This window comes from Psammomys obesus, unplaced genomic scaffold, assembly GCF_907164565.1.
Source record: "Psammomys obesus unplaced genomic scaffold, mPsaObe1.curated_primary_1811, whole genome shotgun sequence".
NCBI classification, from domain to species: Eukaryota; Metazoa; Chordata; class Mammalia; order Rodentia; family Muridae; genus Psammomys; species Psammomys obesus.
The window spans coordinates 23,029,114-23,046,174 of record NW_026596091.1 but is presented as its reverse complement, the minus strand read 5'-3'; the positions used below and the strand labels follow the sequence as shown (position 1 = coordinate 23,046,174).

The 17,061-nt window shown below is 42.1% G+C and overlaps 1 protein-coding gene across 1 annotated transcript in view; it reads left to right on the top strand.

Moving 5' to 3' along the window:
* Nucleotides 1-1,706: 1,706 nt before the first annotated feature.
* The window catches only part of Tmtc2 (transmembrane O-mannosyltransferase targeting cadherins 2), a 419,447-nt gene continuing 404,092 nt past the window's right edge, over nucleotides 1,707-17,061 (top strand). The window contains exon 1 of the mRNA XM_055627937.1: nucleotides 1,707-2,251. Coding sequence (XP_055483912.1) covers nucleotides 2,169-2,251 — 83 coding nt within the window. The 5' untranslated portion in view covers nucleotides 1,707-2,168. The remainder of the gene's footprint in view (nucleotides 2,252-17,061) is intronic.

The following is a 17,061-nucleotide window of genomic DNA, read 5'->3' as shown; positions in this document are numbered from 1 at the left end:
AGTCCTCCTCCAGTGGAATACATTATCATTACACAAGCCCAGGAGAGAGGCAGAGAGCATCCGGATGGACCAATTGATACGATCTTTAAAAACTTTTTAAAAATACAGCATATAGGGGAACATGCAAGAGAGGAACCACCATCTTTAATATATTATTTAAGATTTTCCTACATGCATATAATATTTTGATCAAATCGAAATTTGTGGGTTGAGAATAGAACACATATTTGTCAGTGTCTGAAAGATTTCCTTGCAAAGTCAGGCATCGTTGTTCTAAGGCACTCAAACTTTTCAGGTCGCAGCCACATACCCAGGGGATCCATCTTCCTTCTCTTTGTAGAGCTTGCTGGATAGGTACTGCTCTTCCAGTGGGGACAAGTCATCCCTGAAGGACTTGTTTTCCATGCCCTTTAGCTTCTCCACAGCAGGGGGCGCTGTAGCAGTGTTCATCGTGTTCCACGTGACCCACCAACCCAGTCAGAACCCGGACCAGGCAGGAAGGGGGTGTGGCAGACAGCCCTCGGACCTCTTTGGTGTTGCAACTTCAGTACCCGGAGCTCCTTCTGCCCAGACCATTCTTCTACACCGTATTTCATCATGTTGGATGCCTTCCATCCAGTCTTGCATCCGGGCGGAAAGGAAAGGGCATTAGCTTTCCGCTCTGCTGGGTTTAAGGATGGTGCTGTAGGGGGTTGCACTAGCGTACTCTCCTCTATGTTCCCAGTTAGCCTGACAGTCCTGAACCACGAAACACACCCCGCCCCACGCAATCTCGGAGGAGCGCATGTGTATTCCTTACCTTCTGGCCTTTCCGCTTTCATTTTCTGATTCCTTTTCATAATCTTACTGAGGAACACATGTCTTTCCACTGATATCAATGTCCACGGTGGCGGCGTGGCCTCGGAGTAGAACTCTCTCTTCCTAAACGCTCTCCCAGCTCTTCAACAGGCCCTCCCATCCCAATTCAGATCACGCATCGTGCACGCGGGAGATAGATCCTTAGCGGCAGCGGAGGCTGCCAGCGCTCGCCAAACCTGTCCTATCTCTCTGTGTCTCCAGAAGTCTCTCCATCTGACCAGACCTTTGCCTGATAGCCCTTGGCACCGGATGCTTTGGCTTGAGATCTGGAAGGTGCAAGGCGCCTCCAGGCACCACTGGACAAGCCATCGGCTCCTACTGTCGTTGCCTTTCTCTTCCATCAACCCCCGCCCAGGACGCACTCTAGCTATCGTTTTGGGCAGTCTTCCAAAAGTCATTCTTATCCTGGGGGAGGGGGGGGGGGCTTTTTCCAGAGTGAAAATAAAGGTGAAAGAAGGGGAAGGAGGGAGTCGGACTGGAGGGGGAGGCTGGAGCAGCTGGGAGGGTGGGCGGAGCCTCCAGCCAGCAGGGGTAGACAAGGAGGAGCCTGCGGGGAGGATCTGGGTGGAGAAAGGGGCCGGGCCAGCTTAGGATGGAGGGCTGGCCACGCAGGCGCGTGGGGCCGCGACGAGAACCCCACGCGGGAGCTTTTGGAGTCCCCAGTCGCCGCTTCTCACTTCACTGGAGAGGGGCCCGGGAGGGAACCAATAAAGAGTGAATGTGCCGCAGCCGCGGTGGCGGCCGAGTTGGTGCGAACGAGCCGGGAGTCGTGCGCCCGGGAGGCGGCGAGGGGAGGCGGTTCGCCTCGTCCCTCCCACCCGCCCCTTTCTCTCCGTCTCCTTCTCCTTTCCTCCGGCTAGTCCCAGGTCCCGGCTCGGTCCGGCCGCTGCGCACCCCACCTCGTACTCTTCTGCCTCCTCAGTCCTTTTAACCTAGAGCGTCCCAAAGTGCCATGGGTTAGGGTGGGGACCGCGAGCCGCGGGAAAGGACTAGCCCCGGTTCTCCGCCGGGGGGCGTGAAGCCGGATCGCCGCTGGCCTCTCGGGGTGTCGGGCATGGGGAACGCGGTGTGAGCCAGCAGCCCCGGGAACACGCAGGAGCAGCGGAGCCCCAGCGCGCGGAGGAGACGGCGGAGACGAGTCGGGGATCGGAAGAGGCAGCGGAGGGAGGGCGAGGAGGCGGGCGGGGAAAGCCAGGGAAAAGTGCAGCCAGGAGGAGAAGGCGGCGGAAGGTGGGGATTGATGCTTCTGTTTTTTGTTGCCGTTGCTGCGCTCGCGCTGGGAGCCAAGCCGGAGGGAAGGCGGTGGAGAGATGATTGCAGAGTTGGTGAGCAGCGCTCTGGGGCTCGCCTTGTATCTCAACACCCTGAGTGCGGATTTCTGCTACGATGACAGGTAAGGGGGTGAGAGACACGGGCGATGGCTGCGGCGCGAGGGGTTGTTGATGGTGTGAGGCGAAGGCTCCTCGGGGGCTCTAGAACTGCCCGCCGCTGTCAGGCTGAAGTGTGTCTTAGCAGGACAAGTAGCTGCACCTGAAGGTCTAGGCGACGAGGAAACTGTAACACCTAGAGAAAGAGTCCGGACGCCCGCGCGCTGGGCGGGCCATGCGAGTTTCCGCTCCTACTTTGCAGCAGGTTACTGCTTGCTTCTTGCGGGTTGGCAGACGCTTAAGTTTCTTAGCGGAAATCCAGGCAATTTTGGGGAAACTGTTTAATGAACCTACATTAAACAAAAACTGAAAACAATCCTAGGTATACCTTGGTGTAAAAAAAAAGCGTATTAAGCGATTTTACGTGTGGGCTGGAAGGAAGCAACTCCCCACCCTTTATTAGATCTTCCCCTTGTCGTTTCCTATTATTGATGGGACACTGATTTCCCGAAGTTAAACGGACGTATATGACAGTTGCCAAAACAGTGGAAAGAGGGCGCGTACTCTGCGTTAACTTTCTCTTTGACGTGTACGGTAGTAAACTTTGAGCTAACATCAGGCTGCTGGTTGTCTCCCGCTCCCCCAGCCTCGCTCACCCGTCATGGGGGCAGTCCTTCAGAAAAACATGGGCTTTCAGTTCTGTTTGGCAGTTTTGCATTAGACATTTGTGATTCGCTGGTGCTAATTGGGAAGAGGACGACCCTGAAGACTGAAGTTGTCTTCTGCATTTGGGTTAGTTTGGGTGGCTAATGACATCCGGATTGTGTTGTCAAAGAAACTGCATTGAATTCTGGAAAATATCACCCTTGTTCTAGTGACTCTACCTATTTTTAAAATGTTGTTAGTGTTTAGAAACTGATGAAAAGCTCCAATAGCCATTAGGGAAAAATTCCAATTTGTGCCTTTCTGGTGACTTAATCTGATTACAATTAAAACAGATGCATAATTAAAATATATTAGGGAGAACAGCATGCCTGGCTAAACTTATTAACCGTCCTGGGTGTTTCATGCTCCATTGGAATTAAACCATCCAAAAAGTGAACACAGATTTACTTTGACAGCCTTTCAGCAGCCTCTCTGGGCTTAGGGGAGTGAATGGATCCCCAGGGTTAGGGCGAGACACCGAGTGAACTTGAGCAAAGTGGTTAGCAACAGTGAGGGAGGCAAGGGTGTCCTCTTTTTGCTAGTCGGCCATATTCTCTAGACGCATAAGAGAATATGCTAATATGTTCACCGTTGTATGTCTTAAAAACCTTGGTCCACACCGTCATGTCTGCTGTGAAATCCTCTGATAATACTTGCAAAACTATCTCACATACCCCTGATGTACTTTGTGTTGTGCCTGGAGTTGCCTAGCTGATAGTCTCTTTCAGGCAAACTTTTACTCAACTTTTGAACAGCGTACTGACTTCAGTGGCAACCTCAGTTGCTCTAGGAAACGGTCTAAGAGTGAGGTAGGCTGCACTGCTTGCTTCTCTTCCTCCGGATTTCTGTGATGATGCACCTGCTATTTTAAGAGTACCGGTGGAGAAAGCTTTGTTCCTTCAAATTAATCAGTTTCCACTGAAATGAGTTCAGGGATGAGTCAGGGCAGTGGCTGGCTCATTTGGGGTGCTCTGGAAGAAGAAGCACTGAAACCAAGAACATGGAGCTTAGGAAGAAAAGAAGCACCCAAATACTGTCACATTATTGAACACAGACAAACCAAGCATTCCTCTTGAATACTAGTCCAAACTGCTGTTCCTTAGAAGAGGGTATACAAAAAGAGACCATCCTCTGTAAAAATGGAGACTAAAACTTAAGTCAGTGTGCATGGGCATCATTCCGAAGGGCTGCTGCTTACCCTGAAGTGTTTGGACTTTGTGAGTCTGGCAGATAGTTGTGCCAGTGATGATAAATGAGTCATCCTTGATGGCTGGAATTTGCTCTAAGTTCCTTTCCCCATTACAATTCATGTCTTCTATTTTCTGTCTGCATAGGTGAGTTAAATGTGGTTATTTCCCCATATCATTGATAGCAGGTCCAATATGATATTTAGACATGCATTTATAGAACATCAGAGGCCTAAAGTCTGAATTATGGTTCACTGCACTTTAAAAAGTATTTTCTGTTGATTTCTCCCAAACCTTCATATGCAACCACATAGGGTTATATATGTGAAATCTTAAGGATAGCAAACTTCATTTCTGTGTTTCATAGAAGCCATAAGGTGCATATTTTATGCAGCACCAAACTTATTTGTCATGTGCACAGCATGTGAAAGTGATTCATTGCCAAGGCTCACTGTAAACTGTGGCTTTGCAAGTACACTCTCTGTGTAAGTACTGTAACTCACTGGTGTGTGAAGAGGAAAGCGAACAGGGGGAGTCAAGTGGAAACTGTAGAATGATGATAATATGTTTGTTTCCACTACTCCATTTCAGATTGCAAGGATTCACGTTTATAACCCTGCTTAAATTACATCTGTGCATTGTGATGACTCCAAGGAACTTCTGTGAAATGCAGTTCTGGAACAGAGGCCACTGGAAGTAGAGTGAGCCTCACATGAGTAGAGAGATGACTTTTATGCATAACTTACTTAACCTAATTAGAACCTTGCCTTGTAGCCTAAGGAATCAGGCTTTATTATTGCTAGAGTGGGAAGATTATTAACGAGGTACTTCTCAAAGCTACCATTTCTTTTAAATACAATGATCAGTTTACTGTATCAACTAATGTATATGTATATATGTAATTAGTTTTTATGCCTTATATAGCTAGTTGGAAATTCAGTGGTAAATGAAGCTTTCTTAAAGCAAAAAAAAAAAAAAAAATCAATTCTTTATGGTAAAAGCTTAATGTCTTGCAAGTGTTTTGGTGCTAAACTTAAGACTATGTCTATGATGTGTTGAAATGAGCAGTGCAAGAACAGAATTCATGGTATCTGATGAGAAAGCATACGAGCTTTCAGCTTTATGCTCTCTCCTCTCACCTTTTGTGTAATGTAATGACTATGCTTAATCTCGTGTTGTGGTATGAATATGAAATGCTTGCAAAATTTTAAGTTCCCTTGCATGACACCTTGAAGGAGCCTCCTCATTTTCTGGAGAAATTTGATGTTTATGAGAGTGTAAAATACAAAGAAACACCTTTTGTGACCCCAAACTCTTTGCTCTCTTGCATACTTGTTGTGGCTAACCTTACGTCATTTCACAGTCCTCTTTAAAATACTGCCACAGAGAGCCAGCCTCTGAGTTCATGTCTTCCCCTGTGGGGAGCAGCCTTGCCAGGCCACAGAGGAAGACAATGCAGGCAGTCCTGATAAGACCTGATAGGCTAGGAGGGTCAGATGGAAGGGGAGGAGGACCATCCTTATCAGTGGATTGGGGTAGGAGCAGAGGAGGAGAAGAGGTAGAGGGGGATGGACTGGGAGGAGACAAGGGATGGGGCCACAGCCAGGATACAAAATGAATAAATTGTAATAAATAATAAATTTAAAAAATTAAAAAAAAATCTAATTTCACCAAAGAAATATAGGAAAAAAATACTGCCCCAGACTTCTCTCAGGTCAGACTGAGTGGAGACAGCTCAATGCAAAGGTAAATTATAAGTTGGAGTCTGATTTGATTGTACACATATCATTTAGTGGGTGACATACCCTTTTATGACATACAGACAGGAGAGTGAGTAAATATTGTAGCTTTTTAATATTCACTTGAGTAAAATAATTCATTGTTTTAAAAAAAAAAACTTCACAGTTTGAGATTTTGATATTGGAACTTGTATTTGTCACTATTTTGCAGAATTTTGTCCCTAATGCTTGTTTTGCATTCTGTGTGTGTGTGTGTGTGTGTGTGTGTGTGTGTGTTTTCTGTGTGAGCTAGGCATACCTGAGAAGGCCTGAAGCAATGTCAGGTATCTTCCCTGTTCTTTCTCTACACTATATTTTTGAGGCAGGGTCTCTCATTGAATAACTGAATCCCACCAGGCCAATTAGCTAGCTGGCCTCGGGGATCCATTGTCTTTCCTTCTCTAGCTGGCCACACCTATTCGTTTTTTACTTGCGTTCAGGAGATAAGAGCTCCAGGCTTCACCTTTGTGTGGCAAGTGCTTATTGACTGAGTCATTGCTGCAGCCAGATAATTTGCTGTTCTTAAACCCAGAATGATCCTTACCATTTTTTATGGGTCTCTTGGTTATTTTTATTGATAATTTTGAGAAGCAACCTCTCCTTTCTTCTTCTCCTTCTGCTCCTACCCTCTTGTGAGATCTCAGGGTCTTATTTTGTTGTAGCCCAGGCTAGCCTTCAACTTTTGATCTTCCAGTCTCGGCCTCCTAAGTGCTAGGATCACACACCTGTGGGATTACATCTGGCCATCATCTAACCAGAACTCTAGCACAGTCCTTGTTTAGTTTTTCATATGACTGTAAATGTAAAACACCAATGAAGATTGTATTCATAATGATTTTGATCGAGAATATTAAAAATGAAGCGAAGATCTGTTACTGCTCAGTGCACTAAAAGTTCTTGTTCAAGACACGTGTGACCACAGAACAGCTCTTTATCGGAGGCTAGGAGTGTATTATCTTTCTAATAGCATCTTCATAATGCTAGAGAGGCAGGTTAAAGATTTTTTTCAGAAGCCTGTCTTTACATCTGCTAGTATTCAGGTGTTCCTTCTGTTGGAGTTTGAAGGCTATTGTTAGTGTGGTCTTTAGGTATGGTATGCAAGAATCCTCTGAGAGATGATTCGTTGCACAGTTAACTTCTCTCTAAAGAGTGATTTCAGTAGGTTTGCCCTGGCTCAATCTGAGATGATTATATTTTAAATTCTAGTGTGTTTGACTTCGGAAATTATGTTTATGGTGGGGCATGTCTTTGTGTCCACAGAGGCAAAAGCAGGAAGGTTTCCTTGATTTCCAGGCCAGCCATGTCTACATGTGAGATCCAGATTAGCCAGCTTTACATAGTAAGAAGCTATCTCAAAACAGAGCAAAATGGTACAGGAACGTGTGCTGAAAATGCTGTCACCAAGACTATCATTTTGTATTTTAACTTAAAATAAAGGAATACATGCATATGACAAAAACAATGAACAAAGGAAATTTTTAATTGTATAAGTCATAAGTTTTTCTCATCAGGTTATTACCATCAGAAATCAAACACAAGAGTACTGTTTAACTTTTATTTCCCATCCTAGTATAATTATAATACCCTGATAAAATGCAATTGGAAACTATAGTTTATGAACTATTTTATATAATATTTTATTTTCTTGCTAAGCTTTGGTTGTTCCATCAAATCTATTTGGAAATGGCTAATTTTGTTCTTATGAACAAGTACATTTTTTCTAGGCAAATTAAAATTACAACTAGGTAAAGCCAGTGTAGATTGCTTTGCTTCACCTTCATTGAGCCTGTCACATGGCGTTTATCATAGCAGATGACCCCAATATGAGGACTCAGAGGGCATACAAATGCCGAAGGGGATTGCTTGCCAACCATCTGTCTCTTAGTTTTTTCACACACACACACACACACACACACACACACACACACACACACATAAATGTGCACATATAAACACTGACACAGACACAGTTATTAATTTACATTGTTGATTCCAAGAGCTGTTGTCTTCTATGCGATTAGTTTTTCAGAGGTTATGTGCCTCTGTGGCAACACCGAATTCTCTGTTGCTGTAATTCTGAAACACACCCAACCCTTGGATTCCTGAGTGAGTTAGGGGCACACTAGTTTTCCTAATGGCTATTGCTGGTTGGTGCACTAAAAGCATTTGTTCAAGATCCAGCTGTTTCTATCATAGGCCAAGAGGACATTATTTCTAAAACAGGTATCTTCATAATAGTAGGAGAGGACAGTATTTAGCCTTAATGCATTCTGAAAAAAACAAAACAAAACAAAAAAACAAAAAAACAATCCGTGGCTGACAAAGCCTATATCTCTATAACCTTATTGTTTTTACATGAATTATCATTAACGTTTAAAGCTTTCTGGGGTTTTTTTTTTGGAAGGTAAATAACTTTAATAAGTAACTTAACATCTTTTATGAACTCTCAAAAAGCCTTGAAGAAAAAGACATAGGGGTAATTGAGTGCAAAGACCTCTTAGTGAGTAGTTGTGCTTGCTCAGGAGTTTAGCTATAACAACAATAAACAAAAACGCAAATAAGATAGAGACGACACCATCAGGATTGCGTAATTGTATAAAAGACATAGTATATGTGGTCAATATAGGTGTAATGAGCTTCAATGCTGGACGGCTCCTTTGAAGATTTGATTTGCATGTGCTTTTAGGCATAGACTGTGACATCCAGTGAGTCACTAGTGACGAATATGTCTAGACTGCAGCTGCTTTTAGTCAAGGTACATATACAAAGCATCTACTACAGCTGCCCCTCCTGGCAAGCATACTGCCATTTGAGCAGGTCAATGTCTTTGAATTTGGGTCATCTACTACTGAAACGATGCTAGGGTGTCTTTTAGTAGATAGAATTTAACTCAGATTTGCTTCTTTCTAAACATTTAATGCCATATTAGTATTTTTCAAGTTTTTACTAGTATCAAATTATTAATTAATTGATTTTAATTAATTCTTAATTAATTAGTAATTAATTAATTAAGGCCCAGAATGGCCTGGAACTTGTTATCTTTCTACGTCAGGTCTGTTTGTTGACAGTACTGACCACTGTGCCCAGCAAGATTTTTAACATCCCCCGTGTTGGTGGTGAAACATAGGGTGTTGTATGAAAATCTTCGTATTTGCTAGTTTTGCCTCATCCGGTCATTAGGCCAAAGAACTTTTGCCATGGAGACTTTGGGATGTCTTTCCTAGGCTAGTCACATAAGTAAGGAAGCATACTGTAGCATTCGTGTTGCTCCCTCTTCCTCCTATCTAGCTTTCTAATCACTTTTGTGTTTCTGTGCTATACACTCAAACGTTTCTAGATAAAAAGCTCCAATACATGCTGCGTGATAATGATGCATACTTTATTGTTGTTTTTTATTTATTTTGTTTTTTTGAGGCAGTGTTTCTCTGTATAACAAGCCCTGGCTGTCCTGTACTCTCTTTGTATACCAGGCTGGCCTTGAACTCACAGAGATCTGCTTGTCTCTGCTTCCATGCCTGCCATGGTGTACACACTTTTAATCCCAGTACTTGGGAGGCAGAGGCAGGCAGATCTCTGAGTTTGAGGCCAGCCTGGTCTATGGAGCAAGTTCCAGAACAGCCAGGGCTACACAGAGAAACCTTGCCTCAGAAGGAAAAATAATAATTTTAGCCTTTTTTCAAAAAACAAATTTTAGGATTACTTTTTAATGTTTACCACTACACACACACATACACACACACATATATATATACACGCATACACATAATTTACAAATAAATGGGAAATGGGAACCTGGCTATACAGATGTAGTGTGAATAAGACGGGAACATTGAGATTATCTGTGAAATTCAACAGTTAAGTTGATGTCATGTTTTTAGAGAAACTTGCTTTATTTAAGGATATTTTACACATGTAGTTCATTTACTTGCCAGAAATTGTTACCTGAAAAATGAGATGTCCAGAAAATTAGTGTGGGGCAGAGATGAGAACGGAAAGTTCTGGGTTTGGCTTTAGCTTTCGTTTCATTGTGGCTTTACTTCTCATCATATGCATGTTTGCCTTTTTGATGGTGGAAAAGGTGCCACTTTGCTTGAGGACAGAGCCTTTCAGTGCTTGGCAGAGGAAATGCTATCTGCTTATAATTTGCCGCCAGCTTTTGTTTCTTGATTCATCTGCTAGGCCACTTTGTGGTGTGGATGGGGTATGAGGCATAAAATCAGCTGTTGTCACAGTCAAGGCTAAATTCACGGTTTGTCAAGTGAAACACAGTCCTATCTACACACTAGTGCCTCAGTGCTAGGTGATGTGATCAGTTAAAATGATGACTACCCTCCCTTTCTGTAGAAATTATTACAGTATATTTGCAGTTCTTTAGAAGCATCAAGTTTAATAAATGGGATCAATATAGGTGCTCATCTGAGTTCTAGTTCTCTTGCTATGATAAAACAACTTGGAGATGAAAGGGTTTGTTTGACTTACACTTCCACACCACAGTCCATCTTTGAAGGAAGTCAGGGCAGGAACTCCAGGCAGGAACCTGCAGACAGGCTCTTAGGCAGAAGCTATGGAAGAGTGCTGCTTACTGGCTTGCTTAACCTGCTTTCCAGGATCACCAGCCTGCTGGTGGTATAGGTAGCACCTATAATGGGCTGGACCCTTTTACATCAATTTTTAATTAAAAAAAATGCCTCCCACAGACTTATTTACAGGCCAATGTGATAGAGGAATTTTCTCAACAGAGAGTCTCTCTTCCCACATACTTCTAGGTTGGGGCTAGTTGAGAATAAAAATTAGCATAGTGTTCAGTCTTGCTTTATGTAGTTGGGATACATTAAAAGTATTTCTTTGAGGTGGGAAGAGCATAAAAGCACTTGACAAGCCTGAGGACCTAAATTTGGACCTTCCAGAACCACCTAAAAACCAGATGTATAACATGTCTGTAATCCTTAAGAGGACCACTCCTCTGAGGTGACAGGAGGCAGAAACAGAAAAATGCTTAGAAGCTTGAAGGCCAGAGCGTAGAATAGCAAGAGCCCTGTTTCAAACAAGGTAGGAAGGCAAGAACTGACACATGTGAGAGTAAGAAAGAGAGAGAGAGACTTGTGACTTTTAAATGTATGCCATAGCAGGCACAGTTCACACACACACACACACACACACACACACACACACACACACACACCAAGTTCTTTGGATAAAGAAATGATGGAAGTTTGAAACTCCAAATTTCCGAAGTTGTGTTGATAAATGTATTTCTCTCCTAATTTGTGATTCCAGATGTAATTTCTGGTTGATTTCTTAAGAAGAAGATAAGTTTAACTGCTCAAGGTAGGAATTCTCTTGATGTCATTTATGAGTATTTTAACTTCAAAGGATATGTTATTTGCTGAAGAGTGGCCACTGGGGCGCAATATGACTCTTGGCATTTTGAACAGTGTTAAATGATGGGACTGTAGTATTTGAAATAACCTTGTTTCAACATTGTTTAAAAATCCAGTCGGAAGAATGGCAGTCTTCCTGCATACTTGAAATTCTTTAGGTATTAATTTTAAATGCAGTATGCAAGTTTATTTCTTACATTTTTTTTTCTTTAATGATGAATAAGGCAAGGGAGACTTACAGCTGTGTCTTTAGAAATGCTTTCTTTTTGTATTTGCTCCTAAGTATTTCATAAAGAAGCTGAAGGGATACAAACCACAGCCCTGCATTTGTTTTTACTCTATCATGATATATGTCTCTGTAAAGGACATTGCAGTAAAGCATGTTGTTAGGACGATTATAAATGTAGTGCTGGAGAGAGGCAAAGATGTGAAGAGACTTTGAGTACAGTCAGCATCTTGCTTTTGTTAATTTCCAATTTGTTCCACAATGAAAGCATGCCTACTCCACTTTTTCTGCTGTCAGTGGCAGCTCCCGAGTTAAATACACAGTCAATAGTTAAAGGCTTTACGGGAAGGCTGCACTGGAGAAACAAGGGCCTGCTGATGGCAGTGCCTGTTGCAGTGACAGCCTTTGCAAATTGTACTCTCTGCAGGGGGTGCCTGAGGTGGTGGCCCTGGAGTTTCCTCTCACAGCCTTGGCTTCTTGTCTCAGTCTGGGGAGGTCACTGTCATTTGAGAGCCATCAGGGAGAAGGGTTTCTACAGGTAGTGCCCCTGGCTTCAGGAGCCTTTACTGGCTCCTTTGAGATGTTTCTCATTGTTCTGTAAACTGCTTTTTGGCTATGTGTCTTCCTGTCTTCAGGCTTCCACACATAAATACCGAGCCTGCTGCTTTGGATTGCAAAAGATATCCGAAGGCAAAATACCTGGGCCCAAATATCTTTTCACATTTGTTTCTTTTGGCGCTGGTTGCTCCTTCTTACCCTTGATAATCACCTATAGGATTGCTTCCCCAAAGCCTCTGAAGAGGGCTCACATTGACAAAGCAGGCTTCTACTGGCAAATTCTTCAACTACAACTTTGCAGAAGAAAAGTTCTCAGATGATGAAGAAGTTTAATCAGGAAAAAAGACGTCTTTTATTTGCAGAAAACAGGCCCTTTGGGGGGAGGCGATTATTTATAGCTGATGTGAAAAACTGTTGTACCTGAATTTATTTTGTAAACTGCATTTAAAATAGGAAGGTGTTCATGTTCCTCTGTTGGAAGAAAAACAATGGCACTGTATTGTCGCTGAATTTATATTAACGAAATAAGGTTTTACATACATTTTTAACCCATTCTTTTAGGGATGTGTATGTGTGTGTGTTTAATGGAAATACATGAGTTTGAGATTTGACACCATGTGCTAAAATTTTTTTTCTATGCTTGAGATTTTTTTTTCTCTTTATGGATTTTGTTTTATGTTTTAGTTGAAATTTCACCATTTTACAATATCTGTATTATGTTTGAAAAATAATGCTAGCTCCTTCTATGAACCAACTTTTGGTGACTCCTTTTAAATGCGCTTGTGGTTGAAAAATGCTTGTGTGTTGAAAATGCCTGTGGCAGGTAATTCAGTTTTAGACCTGGTTCTCTTTTGCAGCTTGCTTCTCTGTATTTATCGGGGCAATTGCCTGTAGTTGTTGTTTTGGAGATCTAGACTCCAGTCAGGCATCCAATTAAAAATCCTCCTGTCTCAGACTACTCAGTGCTTTGAATAACAGGCAGGAGACATTATCCCCAGATAGTCAAGTCAGTTAAAAAAAAAAAATCCTCATTAAATCAGCAAAAAAAAAAAAAAAAAATCTTCAGTTTCTTGTATAGATGGATCTCTATATGCCTTTCCCGTGGAGACTCTGAGTTGGAGAGTTGTGCATATCTTTCCATCGATGTCTATGTTTCTAGACTAGCATTTCCCAATGGTCAGTCCATGTGTGAGTCCCTGTGGGTTTTTACAGTGCAGATTCTGCCAGAGAGGACCGGGGACCCTTCATTTGTTTGGTGCTGTAGGCTCTGGGACCACACTTTGGGTCATAGGCTTTTAGGAATCTCAGTAAATCTGATCACAGGTGAGGTCAATGTTTTTAAAGCTGTTTGGGAATGCTGGCTAAATTCCTGGTTGAGAGGGGGCTGAGGCTAGGTATCCCTTGTGTCCGTAAGAGCTTAACCAATGCATTTATGTTCTGCTTCCTTCTTGCCTGTTGGTTCAATCAAGACATCTTTAACCTAATGGTGTGAGTTTGAGTTCCTCTTTGAAATTTGAAAAGGTCGCGCCTGGTGAAGATGATCTCCATCAAAACATCTGTCACCATCCACATACAAAACATCTACTTTGTAACATAACTCTAGATTCAGCTATCAAATCTGAAATGTATGCAGGGTTGGGTTGATGCAGTAGATTTGGTCCTAATGCTGCTCATTGAGGCCAGAGGTTCTAAATAAGGTTTTGAGGAAAGAAAGAACTTTGCTGACAATAATCTGGCAAGTTAGAATCATGTTTTTTTGTTTGTTTGTTTTTGTTTTTTCCCTCTCTTCTCTTAAAAGCAACATTCTTAAGAGTTGCAGATACAGGCTTCTGTAGAAATCTGGAGAGGGCTCTTCTCTGTTTGGAACAGCTGTGTGTGGACAGCAGGGTGAGCATAGGTTTCTCAGGAGACTTCTTTCACGATGCGCAGGCTCCTGCTGTGTCCGAAAGCTATCCAATGCTGTCAGTTCTGGAATGCCCAAGAAAAGTCAAGAAGAACTGAGCTTGTACTATCAGATAGGGAAAGAGGGCAAAGGTAATTTTCAGCAGAGAACAGTCTTTGTCACTCAGGCCTGTAAATATGGGCTGTCACATACAGTGAAGCTGGCGGGATACTAATAATATTCAGCATCATCTTCTCAAAAGTGAAGGCATTTTATAGACAAAGAAAGCAAGAAACGGATGGGGGTGGTGGTTAATGTTGATTTTCCTGCAGTTACATTCGGTTCATGACTTGAAGAGGTCTTGGTGCCCAGACTGGGTCTGTAGAGCCAAAGTACATTTTAAGGAAGTGTAGTTTTAACTTCATGGAAACTTTACAGAGTTTGCTAATGGAGCAGCAGAATACGCAAGTAGACAGCTGAGAGTATGAAATGCAGAACTTTGTTAGCGATATTCAAGCATTAGATAATGATGTAGAGTGGGGGTACCTACAGTAAGTTTGAAAATTTTCATGTGGGATAGGGACAGGGCTCAGCAGTGTGGTCCTTGTGTACTATTCACCATGCAAATTAAAATAAAATGAGTTGGGACTTTGGGTTTACATGATTATATTTAATTTGGTCCACTTTAGCTTTCAGCCATCTGAAAAGATTGTGGAGTGGGTCAAACAGAATCTTATAAAAGAACCCATTCGAAAATGAGCTAGATTTTTCTTTTAGTTTCATGTTGTTATGTAGTATTATACAATATTGGGAACAAATATTGGATCAAAAAAAAAAAAGAGTTTTAGATCTGCAAATACTGCTTTACTTTAAGTACTTGAGCCCCTTAGCTCTCATGAACTCAGTACTTTAATTGGTCAGGAAGTGAAAATAATACCCGTTCACGTACAGTGGGGATCAAATGAAGCAGTCTGAGGAATGTTCTCTGTGGTTTTTAAAAAGTGCCTCATTATGTGCTTAGACGGAGAGTGTGTTAAAAGCAGGGGGTGGGATGACTGTTGATCACGGTCCGTGGTGTATCTTCTTCTCTGAGAACACAGCTAAGACTCTCCTTGCAGTGGCTGAGGCTTTCACTTGTATCCTATAGTTGCACTCTAGCTGTGTAAGCTTCCATGGCATGTACTTCCCCGTGCTCCTGAATCCCACTCCTAGTTGTCCACTCTTGAGGCCCCGAGTCCCCAGGATCTTCACATCAGCAGCTCTTGCAACTTCTGTTTTCTATCTCTGGCCTGTCCAGTGTGTCTGGTCTATATTGAAGTAAGAGATTGTTTTCAATAGACAACTGGCCTTTGGGTTTGCCTTTGCTACAAAGTCGCTTTCACGTTTCAGTTCTTCTTGGCAGGAATGGCTGTCATGGGCACTAATGGGCTTCTCCTTGATTGACATCCCTTCCCCTTTTGGAGTATGTGTGTGTTGGCTGCGGTTCTGGTGGGCTGGTGAGGGGCAGGCTGTGCATCAAGTAAGGTGGTATTTCCTGCACTGAGGCATTTGGTTCGTCAGTTGGTGGAGAATTTCAGGTGAGTATGATGAACACGTGCTGGATGGCACCATGTCACAGGTAAGCCCGGAAATATATGTCTAGTATTCTTGGAGTATGTCCCTCAGTCAGAGCTCCTAAAGCTTAGGTCAGAAGAGCAAAGACTTCAACGTCTTTCGGATCAGGAAATCTAAAGTTCTGATTCCAGAACTATCATTGTTTAAAGCTGTAAATTTTAATTATATAACAAAACTCCTAGTTCTCTAGAATAACAGTAATATCTACCACATGGAGTTCTTGGGTGAATTTAATGAGATATATTCTGAAAGGAGCCTTGTATGCTATTACTTATGACATATTTGTCAATGAAAATTATTTATTAAGACATTGCTGATAGCTTAAAAGCACCACATAAGAATACCTGAATAAACTATGGAAGATTTATAAATCAATACGCAGCTAGATTTATAAATCAATACAACTGTAACTGTAACACATAGAAAGCTGGTAAAGGAAGGTTGGGAGTTCGATGCCAGCCTGTGTTACACTTCAAACTCAAACTCAAGTTTATTTCTGGAGTATAAATAAGCTTCAAGCTCAAGTTGATTTCTAATTGATATTTCCAGTAGACTTATGATAATTGATAAAGTCCAATGAAACATAAGTAATTTTAAATTTTACTTTATAAAAATATTTTTTAAAGATTTCTTTTATTTCTAATCACTTGTGTTTGAGTATATGCATTTGAATGGAGGAGAGGCCGGAGACGTGATTATGCCTGGAGGATTAATAGGCAGTTGTGATCTGTTGGAAGTGGTTGCTAGCAACCAAACTCCTGTTCTCTGCAAGACCACTGAGTACCTTAACCAGTGAGGTGTCTGTCTACACCCTTGGAATTAAATTTTCCTATTTGCTTTTAAACTGGTAGAAGTGGTGTAGAAACTACACCGTTATAGAGATACTAGTACCCCTTTATGCGTGCACATATCTTCAGATTTGACCAGTATCTGGTTTGCAGTGAATTAGTTAAAAATCAATGGGAAATCATTAGACACCTTTCATGTTCTTTAACATAACTGGCTTTCTTTCCGATTAGATAATATGGTCTGTAAGAAGTTATGGAATAATTGTTATCCCTTTAGCATCCTACAAGAATGATTATGCTCTATGATGTATAGCTTACACAATTAATGAAATGCAGGCTGATTTTCAGTTTTACTGGAAAAGATGATAAACAAGAGCTTGCCCTATGTTCCAAAAGTAATTTTCTTTCCCCTTTGGTTTTCAGTGAGCGGAAATGAGTACAAAGCTTTGTCTGAAACTTGCTGCTTTTTCACTAGTTTCCATCCTCATTGAGAGTTACAACTTGCATTAATTTGTTTGCAAATAGTTTCTGCATCTAAGAATTGATCTCTTTCCCAGTCAGAACATATCCTGTACCTCTTTACTTAATAATTTTCTAAAAGACAGTGTGTTACCACCAAACATGAACACTCCTAACTTCTCTTCTTTCTACTTACCTGGCGCGCGCGCGCACACACACACACACACACACACACACACACACACACACACACACACA